A 13553-nucleotide genomic window follows, 5' to 3' on the forward strand; every position below is an offset into this window, starting at 1 on the left:
TACTGTGTCCAGTTTTGGGCCCCACACTACAAGAAGGATGTGGAAAAATTGGAAAGAGTCCAGCGGAGGGCAACAAAACTGATTAGGGGGCTGGAGCACATGAGTTATGAGGAGAGGCTGAAGGAACTGGGATTATTTAGTCTGCAGAAGAGAAGAATGAGGGGGGATTTGATAGCTGCTTTCAACCACCTGAAAGGGGGTTCCAAAGAGGATGGATCTAGACTGTTCTCAATGGTGGCAGACGACAGAACAAGGAGTAATGGTCTCAAGTTGCACTGTGGGAGGTTTAGGTTGGATATTAGGAAAAACCTTTTTCACTAGGAGGGTGGTGAAGCACTGGAATGTGTTACCTAGGGAGGTGGTGGAATCTCCTTCCATAGAGGTTTTTAAGGGGAGGCTTGACAAAGCCCTGGCTGGGATGATTTAGTTGGGGATTGGTCCTGCTTTGAGCAGGGGGTTGGACTAGATGACCTCCTGAGGTCCCTTCCAACCCTGATATTCTATGAGGATCTAGCCCTTTAACTTTTTCACAGGTGCCTGTCCGACTGCCAATTACAGCAAAACACAATGCCGAACTTTTGCTTCCAAAAACTTAAGATAAATTCACATCTTTAAGGAGAATCTAATTAATTTACAACAGACCTTGGGAGAAAGTAGTTGCTACTCTGTAACTCCTCACCTTTACCAAGCTCTGTTCAAGCAAGACTTAGAATGTCCTTTTGTTATCCCCATCCCCAAACTAAGTCTATGTGGCAGAAGTCAGTGATCTTGTCTGCCTGCTCTGAACATGGCCTGGGGAAAAATAAATAGCTGCAGCTCTTGATGACAAGCCCTGCGTGGATAATAAATTAATTAAAAAGATACCTGACAAAATCATGCAGGGACTCAAAGCATTCAATCCGCAGCACAGCATTCCCCTCTACACCAGATGGTAAACTAATACAGCCCAGTGATAGCAGCAGCACAGTTAAAATGAGCAGAGAAATGTTCATTGTCCACCACTTTCCAAAGCAGTTGTACTGGGGAAGCACTTCCAGCAATAAGGAAATGAACTGCACGTCCAATAAAAAGTACATTTACACGGCTCACCAAAAAGAGGAAACAAATATTCCTGCAGCTTTATGAATGTTAGTAGTTACACAGGTGTGTTTTAAAAGGGAAAGAATAAAATCAAAATATTCAATTAGAAAGAATTAGTGTAATTGCAGGTTCCATTTTATCCCTCCATTCAAACCATAAAGGGCCTCAAATTACTGCAGAGCTACGATACAGAGCTTCATGCTGCTTAATGCTTTTACACAAATCCAGGAAGTTCATTAAATTTTGGTTTGAGTGAGGGTCTCTCTTTTCTCTCCTATCCCCTGCTGATTTCATAAATGCTCCTTAAAATAGGGCTGGTTATAAAACTGAATTTTCTTTCTCCAGGGGGTGAGGTATGCAGAGGATGGGCCAAATTCAAATGTAGGCACACATATACAGTATATGTGTACTTTACTTATGCATGCAAATCAGGTATGTGTGTATAAATTAGGTACATGCAAATATATGGTCATAATTGGATATGCCTAAATTTTAAAGTCTGACCTTTGATCTCTGGAATTATTTATTTAGGGTAGTCAGTAAGGAAAAGGGAAGAGCAGGTCCAATTCCTGCTCCCCAAACACCAGATAAAATACTCTTGCAAAGGAATATAAAAATATATCATTTTATTAAAATTATAGAGCACTAATCAGAAAATGATTCGCTTGCCCAAGGTCACATAGCAAGTCAGTGGTGGAGCTGGGAAAGAGCTCTGAATTCCTGACTCCCAGCCCTGTGCTCTAACCAACAGTCTAAATTTCCTTCCTTTAATGATGCTATGAGCCATTGTTCTCTGAGTATAACCAAATTCCTCCCTGGAAACATGATCCTTATTTATGGGATCCCTCCATCCTGCCAATTGCCTTAATCTCTTGTTTCCGTATCTTGGACTCTTAGTATTTTTAGTGGACGCTTACGATCCTGTTGTAAATATTGGCAAAACTAAATGAAATATTCTCTGGCATTGAAGATTCAGGGGGGTTTTTTAGTCATGTTTTTAAACTACTTTCTCATTTTTGGAACACCTCCCACTACTCATTTTGCGCCAGATTGTTCATATTTTTTAAATGCCTTCTGCTTACAACACTTTTTACTTCAACAGTATCAGCCTCTGTTGCTCTTTTTCCTGGCTCTGACATAACTGGGATAAATTCCAATCCCAATCTCAAACCGTTCCTGAGATGTTTTACTGCTGCCGCATGAGTGTGGTATGGCAGGCAAAATGCATTTCCAGCACTACCACACGTTTCTTCGTAGATGCAGTGAGGAACCAGCTGCAAAACGGTTAAAATATTCCTCCCCTTCCTACCAGCATGGAAGAACCAGAGAGAGCCACAGGGTACAAGTTTTCCCATACAATGTAATTCTATAAATTCATTTAGGGCAGGGGTTCTGAACCTCTCTCTTTCTGAGGCATCCCCCCTATCCCCAACATGCTATAAAAACTCCATCTGTGCCACAATAACTGGTTTTCTGCATATAAAAGCCAGGGCCAGCATCAAGGGGTAGCAACCAGGACAATTTCCTGGGGCCCCATGCCACAGGGGCTCTACTGAAGCTACATTGCTCAGGCTTTGGCTTCAGCCCCGAGGGGCGGGGTTAAGGGCCCTGAGCTTCAGCCCTATGCCATGGGGCTTCAGCTTTCTACCCTGGGCCCCAGCGAGTCTAATGCTGGCTCTGCTTTGCGCGCCCCCCCCCCCCCCCCCGAAAGCTGCTTGCGGCCCTCCAGGGGGGCCCGGACCCCTGATTGAGAACGGCTGATTTAGGACATTTGTCACTCCCGAAGCTTTTGAGATGCACACAGGATTCACTAATGTGTACCAGTTAGGAAGGGGGACTCAAAATGCTAACCGCTATACATACACGCACAGACTCCCTGTCCCCAAGAGCTTACACTCATTCCCATGGTCTCAGAGCACCGTTCACCATTCAGGTGGGAGGGCAAACAGGCCAACGCTTCTAAAGTTGACCCCACTATTGTACTATGGGTAAAAAAACTGACCCATTCCCACTGGCTCCTGTACCAGTTCAGCTGAATTGGTAAGAGCAGCCACCTCGACAAGATGCTGGCAGGCAGCCCTGTTTTCACCAGCACTTTGATTAGACTTGCTTTTCTGCAGGTTTCGCTAAAAGGGTGATAAAGTTAGTTTCAGGGTCCTTGTCTACCCTGCAGCACCTCATGGTTTCAATACTGGTTCTGGTGAATTGGTAGGAATTTTTATGGTAAATTTCACCAGTGTAGAAATGGTCTGAGAGAAGACCGTTGTAGAGTGGCAGGAAGGACTTTTTTAGTGGATGGGGCACTAGACTGGGATTCAGGAGATGTAGCTTTAATTCCTGACAGCCACATATTTCCTGTGGGACATTTGGGCAATGGACTTAAATCTACCCAGTGTCTCAATTCCCCCTCAGTAACAGAGGATACCGCCCTACTCACTGAGGCGGTGGGAATGTAAAATCCATTAATGATTGTGAAGCATTCAGATACTACCGCACTGAGAACTATACAAGTACCTAGACAGAGTGGAGAAAGAGAAGCCACGCTGAAACATAATCCACACCTGTGCTCTGTCTAACCCCCCCACAGCAAATCCTAGGTATTTAATGAACCCAGTCCTAGAAGCACTACAACCAAGCCAACCTCCGGGAAAGAGAACCCTACGAAAGCTATATTCAAATAGTGGCCATGAGAAAACACCGATGGGAAATTTAAGTCAAAGGGGCAAATTTCCATTTGACACATAAAAGTCAATCACACAAATCAGTTCAGCATTTTACCTGTCCATCCTGGAATCTCATCACACATGACTGTTATCAGACTGCATTGAATAGTGATAGAAGGTGGGTAAGGCAATACTTTTTATTGAACCAAGTTCTGCTGGTGAGACAAGATTTTGAGCTTACACAGAGCTCTTCTTCAGGTCTGGAAAACACACAGGGAATAGAGATGACAACCTAAATGCTGACAAGTGACTAATTTGTAAAGTATCTAAATCCTCAGACTAGGGTTTGAGCCATCAACCTTAACACAGAATGCGTGTGAACACAATTACAGAGGAAGGAAAGTCTTATGGTTCATGCACTAGGCTGGAACTCAGGAGATTTGGGTTTTCATAGATTCTAGGACTGGAAGGGACCTCAAGAGGTCATCGAGTCCAGTCCCCTGCCCTCATGGCAGGACCAAATACCGTCTAGACCATCTCTGATAGACATTTATCTAACCTACTCTTAAATATCTCCAGAGATGGAGATTCCACAACCTCCCTGGGCAATTTATTCCAGTGTTTAACCACGCTGACAGTCAGGAACTTTTTCCCAATGTCCAACCTAAACCTCCCTTGCTGCAGTTTAAGCCCATTGCTTCTTGTTCTATCCTTAGAGGCTAAGGTGAACAAGTTTTCTCCCTCCTCCTCATGACACCCTTTTAAATAGCAGTTTTCAGGTATCATGTCCCCTCTCAGTCTTCTCTTTTCCAAACTAAACAAACCCAATTCTTTCAGCCTTCCTTCATAGGTCATGTGCTCTAGACACCCAGCTGCCAGACCCTTTTTGTAGGACTTGAATATTTACTTCCACTGGCGAGCACTAACTCACACTGATTTCAGTAAGAGTAATGGGTTCAAAATCTGGCCCTCAATCTTTCTGTGCCTCATTTCCCACTCTGTTAAAAAGGAGGGAGAAGCTATTAATACTTCCTTTCGGTCTAGTTTGTAAATTGTTTGAGCAGAATCTGTCTTACTATATGTATGTATAGATCTTGGTGTTCCAATCTCATTTAGGGCCCCACGGCACTATGCAATACCAACAGTCATATACACATTGCTAGTAAAACAACAAACACAGCATCGATGTATATATATATATATATATATATATATATATATATACACATACACACACACACACACACACACACACTTGATCAGTTCAAGTATATACATATTGTAAATGTAGTGCTCAGTGCACAGGTGGTAGCCACACTGATTTTATTAAGAGGCTCCATTTTGGATTCCTGTGTAGGTCTTCCTCCTCAATAACACCTTTTTCCTTCTAAAACTCTATCTGAAAACTATTCATTTGTGCATATGAATGCCTTGTTCCCATTTGTGTACATTTTATTTGAAGAGAAAAAGCCTTTTTTTTTATATAAACACTGCTTCTGGAACTATTTGTTCTAGGGTTTTCCCAAACTGCTTAAACCTCAGAAAACTTTAATAACGAGCAGCACTTTAGCGTAACCCATCTGTCTTCCAAGCCTTCTACCACAATCGCCTTCTGGCAACCTTCGCTGATGGCTACTGAACTGACAATATATTTCAATGGATCCATCAAAGAATATGCAATAAAGGGGAATTTTAGATTTATCAATTCCACCTTCACAGAGAACCAAAATCTCCAGTCCTTTTTAACAGGCTAGGAAGGCCAAAAATCCAATCTGCCCCCCTCCTCCATTTCTAGTCCTTGCTCCAATGCTTGAAAAAGTTTGTTGGTCTTGAAAAAAGATCAGTACTAACCTTGAAAACTGTTTTCTATTCATGGAAGATCACTAGACAGTGGATCATAAAAAAGTCACTATTCTCCACAAGCTCCTTTCTCTCACCTTCTCCTTTAATTCAAGCATGATTTTTGCTTCTCTCTCTCTCATGAGCTATTCGATAAATACTTTACACCAGCTGAAAGCTTTCAGATGGTATAAAGCTTTGGTTTCTACCTCTACTGCTTCTCAAGACAGCAGCTGCTAAAAATCAAGTCAGGATTCAAGGGAAATAAAGCAAGCATTTAAGAAACAGGAAAATAAGGTATTTGAGGGATTCAGATTTCTCCATGTTATACCTCCACCATCTTGCCCAGTACAATGCTCTGTCCCACACATGGCAGGAAATGCTTCTATTTTAATTTAGTCTTTTCTTTATGATAGGTTCAAGACACCACCACATCACTTTTTTTGAACAAGATCTCTCAACTCTCCCCCCGCACCCAAACACATACCAGTGTTTTTCCACATATCCAAATTACATTGCTGCCAAAGAGATGTTATATGATTGTGTGGGAGGGGAGGTAGTCCAGAACACATTATAAAGGTGCAGTCCACCCTTTGATAAAGCTAGGGAAAACTCTTCTCTCCAAAGGCTAGATCATCATAAGATCCGCTTCAACATCTGTGATTTGACCCCCCTCTAGTGGGTAACCCACAACAAGGCAGTAAGCCTCACTACCAGTTAACAGCCAATGCAGAGTCTCCTTTTGCTCAGGTGATTAGTTCCCTTTATAAGCCTAGATGTCCTCTATTCTAGCATCAATGCCTTTTGTGCTGTTTAATCAATGTAAATGCTGTCTGCAGACAGAGATTCCTAAGGTGAGAGATCCCATACTATGCTGTATTAGAGGTAGGTGTTCAGAATTCTCTTCTGTAGAGCCATCTCACACAGAGGTCCTTTTCAATGGAAGAGGGGAATTTCTCTCTGCAATATTTGATTTTGTGCGCAATTCAGCTTGTCACAGCATTGTCATTTACCCCAGTGCTTCTTCCCTCTGTCAGGCATTTTCCGAGCCTGACAGAACTCTATGCTACAGCCAGGGTTTCACAGCTTATCCTAAAGAGGAAGAACTCAGCTGCCAGACAAACTAACCAGAAAAGTAGCAAAATATGTAAGTCTGCCAGAAGAGACAGCAAATGTGCAGAAAGTGTCTAGAAATCCGAGTACCCAAGACAGAAGAATCTGACAAGATTCATGGATGGGTACTTCCAGCTACCCAGTCTTTTGACAGATAGATATCTTCCCATCTTAAGCAACCCAGACATGATCTAAAAGTCCAGGAATTGCAGACATAATTTAGAAATTTCTCATCCAATGCATCTTGAATATAGCAAGTGTTTAAGTCACACTATTAATTCTAGAGCAAAATTCTCTAATGTAACTAAAACAATCCTCATTTATCATGTACACATTAACAGCAAATATTCCATTTAAACCAACTGTTGAAGCACAAACTTAGTTCCTTGATAGATTAGTTTGACAACCTATGCAAATAATATTTATCTTTCCATATCCCACACAACCTTCTGAAAAACATGGGAGTTTCCCACATTTGGTACATCAACTAGTGAAGAAAATAGTCAAGTCTTTACCTCGATTGTAGGATTACATAACACATGTAGAATATAAATTTTTAATGTCAAGGGAAAGGACTACAGGGTTTTCTTACAGTCCAGTTTTTTTTCATAACATGTACATTTACTGTTCTTGTTTTAAAAACTTATTTGAATGCATTACATGTAAGGTAACATTCCTGAGAATTTCTGTGAGATACAATAGAATAGGATTTTCAACTGATCAGCTTTCATTTTAGACCTGTCAGTCTCAGGTTACTCTTATTCCATTGGATTTTAGTGGTATATTCCTAGATCTAACCTAATAGTATAGTGCTATGTGAAATTTCACAGTTTACACACTAAACCTTGTACATTTTAAGGAATGCAATCATGACCCAGTAACCTACTTGCAACAGTGATTAGAAAGAGGTACAGATACAAAAATAATATTGTTGAGCACTTTTAATACAGCTAATTAGCCAAGATGCTAAATCTTTCAAGTCAAAACGTCTATTCCTTAATTTACACAGATGAATGACTTCAGTGGAAGCAACAACCCTGGCAAGCTTAAAAGGCAACCCTGCATCAAGTCTATTTCAAGTAACACCACAGCACTGCCACATTCTTCCTCAATGAACATCCCTTCTGCAGTTTTGTAGTGCTGAAGCACAAAAGAGCATAATATGCATGACAGGCATCCTTTACTTTGACAGTTTGGCTGAAATGTTCTAGTCTTCAAGATTACCTAAGAAATTAAGATGAAAAGTAAAAATTGTAGACTGTTAAAATAAGGTAGAAATAGGTACATGTGTAATGATACGAGCTTAAAACCATATTGCTCATGCAATGATTAGGACAATAAAAATATTAGCAATAAGCAAACTGAGTGAATCTGGAAATACAAATTAATCCATCTCCCATCAACGCTTTCATTAACCTCCAACATTTTGGCAAAGCCTAAATTTTGTATGTGATCGTGCAAATACAAAAATACCAAATAAGGACAAAACTCCAAAAAGGCCTCACTCATTTGTGCTAAAACTGCTAGATGTTGCCTACACAATTCCAAGACCTAATGGAGATATTAATGCTCCAACGCTCGCCCAAAAAAAAAAAAAAATCAACGTATTCATTCTAATAGAAGCTTGTATGCCTGCTGTAGGAATTTTAGCTATGAATCTTTTTATTTGCAAGTCTCATCAATGTTTAGGAAAGGAAGTCCCTATAGGATGACAAACCATATTTGATCCCCACATATTAAATACAAATGATGAGACATTCACCAAGAAAGAGCCCTGGGAAATTCAGAACAGGATCTCTATACAATTCAGTCCTACTCCCCCTATCCTCCATGACTTTGCTTCCAGCTGCAGGGCAACAGATAGTTTCTGCACAACATATACTTTTGTTCTTACTATGTACTGTATTTGCACAGTTCATATCCATTCTTATGAAGGAACCTAAGCCCAGCGCATCACACTCTGATCATACATTGTTTAAGTCATCCCCCTCCCTCCCTTAAACTTCTTACCAGCATGACACGATTTAGCTGCAGGCAAATACTGCTAAAATAGTGCTTTCCAGTATTAGTCCCATCACTGCATTCAAGATTAATTTTAATGACAGTCGCAACAGCCGTGGCAGAAGTGTAAAAACACCCTCGAAATAGTCACAATGGTTAGTCCACAAATTCCTTCCATCGGCGCTCTCTCTGCTTTCTTAAGTCAGACACTGATCCAGCTTCAGCCCACTGCACTGTTTAGCAAGATCTGAATGTGATTCAGGTAACAGTCAGGATCACAGCGAGCTCTCTTATTTCAGTTAATGTGACTTGGTCTGGAGAGCCCCTTCTCAGTCCCTGTGTCAGCAGCCCCAGACCTGCACATTCCCAGCACTGAAATCCTCCTCTGCAGTGAAAAGTCACTGCTAAATCTGGGCAACTTAAGCCTCTTTTCTTCATAGAAGCCACACGCACACATCATCTCTTCAATGGACGACCAGAGCCTCTAAGCAGCATAGTTTGTTTCCCCCCCACCCCCCGTTCACTCAAATGTGTTGTGGGTTTATTTTTGCCAGTGCAGATTTGCACACTGGTTAATACATAATCGCTTATTTTGCTTGGCTGCATGATGAGACACCCCCAACTTGCCAAAGGAGCATCTGCACCAAGCTGCTTTTGCTGATGTGATCTGCATTTGGGGATAACGACTGGCGGAAGGAGGCAGAAAGGTTTGTGAACTGATTCTTCTTCCTAACACATCCCCACCCACACACCCTAGACGGGGCTGCAAAAATATCCACAACCACTGAAAGGGAATTGGTCTTAAATGAGTGCAAATGACATTGAAAAGACGACAGAACAGAAATGTGTTTTCTGTTGCACTGCATGATTTCACCAGCTGATTTCCTAGGTAGCGATTCCAGAGAACCTTCCCACACATTCCTCCCTGCCCCCCCTCCTCAAAAAAAAAATCTTTGCTGTGCTATCTCCATTTTACCTCAAGATTCTTGCGCTAAGAAGAAACATCAAACCCCCTCTTTCCCCCCTCAAATATGCTGTCTCCATCTTAACTTCAGTCACTTTTTCAGAAATTTCATTTAGCAGTAAAGTTAACCCCTTCAGTTACCTATACATCATCATCCACAAAATACTTGCCTTCTATCTCACCAGCCCTTCCTGCCTCCTCCCCCACACCCACCCCAGCAAAAATACAATCCTCTAAAATCCATTTGAGGTCTTTTATCGCCAGGATTTACCCTGGAGATTTCAGTGCAGGGATAAAATTAACCCCATCAGCAACAAGCCCTTTGATTCCTCTGTGCCCCATCGCATAAAATGTCTCATTGTTGGTTTATCCCACATATCTAGCCTCTTCTGGAAAATATCTGAAGAGGCCAAATTAACCCATTTGTTTGCCCTATCAGACTCCTATTCCTCCAAATCTCCTTCCCAAATATTGTCTGTGATCTGGATGCCTGTTACCTCCACACTCAACTTGGGAATTTCATCCCATCCTCTCTCATCCATGCTTCTCACCCTCCAGCCTCACTTCTGAAGTCTCCCTTTTCCACACACACAGAGTTGTCCTAGAGGACATGCAGCAAAATAGCTCTGTACAATTATCCTTAGATCACCTCTTTCCCCAAAATCCCAAGCTCATTCTAGGGAACCCCTTCAGGCTCTCTCTCAAATCTTTGTTGGGGGTATGCTGACCTCCAAAGTCATCCCAGAGATTTCACCCCCAAAACAGTTCCCTCCACTCCAACCGTGGAAATTTTCCTTTCCCTATCCCCGCTTCCTCTGCTATCCAAATCCTTCCCTTGAATAGTCTTTCCTACCTTCCCAGGGAAGTCTTCCTCCTCCTCTCCCCCTCTACCCCCAGCTTCTCTCTAGGGAACAAACCCCATCTCTGACCTCTAGTCCCTTACACCAGGAGATCTAAACACACTCCCCAATTCTCCTACACCTGCTGAAGGGGTGCATCTCTCCTATTACCAAAGATTTATCCAGGACATCTCACTACATTTTCCCCTCTTCCAAACAACGACCTGCTTCCCCCTCTTTGCTGAGTGTGACTAACCCTGGGAGATGCATCTTCCCCTCTTTCCCTTATCGAAGACCCATATCCTAGAGCTCACCCTGAAAGCAGGCAAGGATGTGAACCCACTTCTCCCCCCCAATCCCAGATCCAGGCCCAGAAGTTGTCCTAGGAGTAGAAATGAGCTAATCCCTATTTACACCACATTAATCCATTCAAACTATGTCCACATGTGGTGGGGACCGCTTCTCCCCATACCGTGCGCTAACTCTGGTGGGGATTGACCATTTTCACCTCCCAACCCCAGCTATATGCCATGGAACATTCCCCTCTGGCACAGGAACAATACAACAGAGTTCTTTCTCCCTGGGTAGGAATGACCTCCACCCCACATCATCATCTCCTCTGCCTGGGATTCACCCCTACCCCCATAATCCTCCCTTCCCCATCTCTCCCCAGGCCCCTCACCTGCTGCTCCTCTTCTGTGCATGTGTAGGGGTGACTCTCCCACTCCCCAGGGCCTTCCCCCCCCAATGTGTGTTGGGGGTTACAACTCCCTCTCTCCCTTGGCTCTTCCCCCCCCCCAATGTAAGTGGGGTCATAACTCCCTCTCTCCCTTGGCTCTTCTCCCCCCCCCCCCATGTAAGTGGGGTCATGACTCCCCCTCTCCCTTGGCCCTTTCCCCCAATGTAAGTGGGGTCATGATTCCCCTCTCCCTTGGCTCTTCTCCCCCATGTAAGTGGGGTTATAACTCCCCCTCTCCCTTGGCTCTTCCCCCCCCCTCATGTAAGTGGGGTCATAACTCCCCCTCTCCCTTGGCCTTCCCCCCCCCTCAATGTAAGTGGGGGGTGACCCGCTATCCTCAAGCCCTCCCCCCCGTGTAGGTGTAGGGTTGACCCCCCCTCCCCAGGCCTTTCCCCCCTCCCGTGTGCGTGGGGGGCTGACCCCCTTCTGCAAGCCCTTCCCCGCTGTGTGTGTGTTGATAGGGGTCGACCCCCTCTCTCTCCCCCCCCCCCCTTACCTCCAGACCTGTCCCATCTGCAGCAGGTGGATGACGGCCTGCCAGATCCAGACGGAGAGCCTGCAGAGGCGCTGGGCCCCCGGGGTGGCGGTGCCGGCGGCCCCCGGCCGGCGCCCGACGGCCCCCATCATGGGCGGCCCGCGGCTGCTGAGGCCCTGCACGGCGCCCAGCCCGCCGCCCGTGTAGTCCTGCACGAACCAGCGGAAGCTGAGGATCTGCACCAGCACGGAGGGCAGCAGCACGAAGGCCAGGGTCAGGCCGCACCACACGTAGTCCCGCCGCCCGTAGTGATGCAGGGCCAGCCACAGGTCCGTGCCCACGTCCCCCAGCAGCACCAGCAGCGCCAGCACGATCCACAGGCAGTCCAGCCACGGCCGCTCGCCGCCGCCCCCGCCGCCCCCGGGCCCCCCCGGGGAGTGCGGCGGCCCCTCGGAGGAGGAGCCCGGGGCCAGCGGGTCCGTGCCCCCGCCGCCCCCGGCCCGGCCCCCCGCCCGCCCCAGCAGGCTCCGCAGGCAGGCGCTCCGGCAGCCCCAGTAGCACGACGAGGTGTTGCAGCAGTGGCAGATGTGCAGGGAGCTGCTGCCGCCCTGCTCGTCCGCCCCGTCGCCGCCGCCCCCCGCCGCGGCCGCCGCCGCCTCGTCCAGGTTGTGCAGCTGGGCGAAGCCGACCCCCGCGCCCCCGCCGCCGCCGTCCGACTTGGCCGCCATCTTGCTGCCGCCGCCGCCGCCGCTCGCCGCTCGCCCCGCTTCTCCGGCCCCCTCGCCGGGCTCCCCCCCCGCCGCTTCCGGGGGAGGCGCTTGCCGGGCCCCGCGCAGGATGGAGGGGGGACCCCTAGCGCCCGCCCGGCGAAGCGCGGCTCCCACGCTGCCCAGGAGTGGCTGCAGCAGCGGCCCCGTCGCCGCCCGCACCAAGGGCCCTCAGCCCCCTGCCCCCGGGACCTCCCACCCCAGCCCAGCCCTCCTGGACCAGGGACCCCTGAGCTCCCCCGGGACCCCCACCCCAGCCCTCCTGGACCAAGGACCCCTGAGCTCCCCCGGGACCCCCACCCCAACCCTCCTGCACCAAGGACCCCTGAGCTCCCCCGGGACCCCCACCCCAACCCTCCTGCACCAAGGACCCCTGAGCTCCCCCGGGACCCCCACCCCAGCCCTCCTGGACCAAGGACCCCTGAACTCCCCTGGGACCCCCCCCCCCAGCCCTCTTGCACCAAGGACCCTTGAGCTCCCCTGGGACCCCCACCCCAACCCAGCCCTCCTGCACCAAGGACCCCTGAGCTCCCCTGGGACCCCCCCACCCCAGCCCTCTTGCACCAAGGACCCCTGAGCTCCCCTGGGACCCCCCCACCCCAGCCCTCTTGCACCAAGGACCCTTGAGCTCCCCTGGGACCCCCACCCCAACCCAGCCCTCCTGCACCAAGGACCCCTGAGCTCCCCTGGGACCCCCACCCCAACCCTCCTGCACCAAGGACCCTTGAGCTCCCCCAAGACCCCCCACCCCAGCCCTCCTGCACCAAGGACCTTTGAGCTCCCCTGGGACCCCCGCTCCAGCCCTCCTGGACCAAGGACCTACTTCTCCCCCAGGATCCGCCACCTCAGCCCTCCTGCACCAAAACCCACTGCTCCCCTGGGATCCACCATCCCAGCCTCCCTAACCCCTGCACTCTGGACTCCTCCCTCCAGCACCCAGCTCCATTACCCCTGGCACCAGGGACCCAGCCAGACTGCCTCCTGGTCCAGTAATGTTAGCCCTGGGACCTAGCAATCTCTCTCCCACATCTTCCGCTGCCCCAGCCCTGCTGCTCCCTCCCCAGCTCCACCAG

General features: G+C 47.5%; 1 protein-coding gene and 1 long non-coding RNA gene across 2 annotated transcripts in view; both read right to left on the minus strand.

The window, feature by feature from the left end:
- XKR6 (XK related 6) overlaps positions 1-12611 on the minus strand; it is a 329094-nt gene extending 316483 nt beyond the window's left edge. Inside the window, exon 1 of the mRNA XM_005290661.3 lies at positions 11735-12611. Coding sequence (XP_005290718.2) covers positions 11735-12441 — 707 coding nt within the window. The 5' untranslated portion in view covers positions 12442-12611. The remainder of the gene's footprint in view (positions 1-11734) is intronic.
- On the minus strand, positions 7238-11335 carry LOC135982151 (uncharacterized). The gene is made up of 2 exons (XR_010599339.1): positions 8706-11335; positions 7238-7919 (listed from the first exon to the last, which is right to left on the minus strand). It is a non-coding gene; the product is annotated as an uncharacterized LOC135982151 (long non-coding RNA).
- Positions 12612-13553: the final 942 nt, after the last annotated feature.

This window comes from Chrysemys picta, chromosome 3, assembly GCF_011386835.1.
Source record: "Chrysemys picta bellii isolate R12L10 chromosome 3, ASM1138683v2, whole genome shotgun sequence".
In the NCBI taxonomy this organism is placed as follows: domain Eukaryota; kingdom Metazoa; phylum Chordata; order Testudines; family Emydidae; genus Chrysemys; species Chrysemys picta.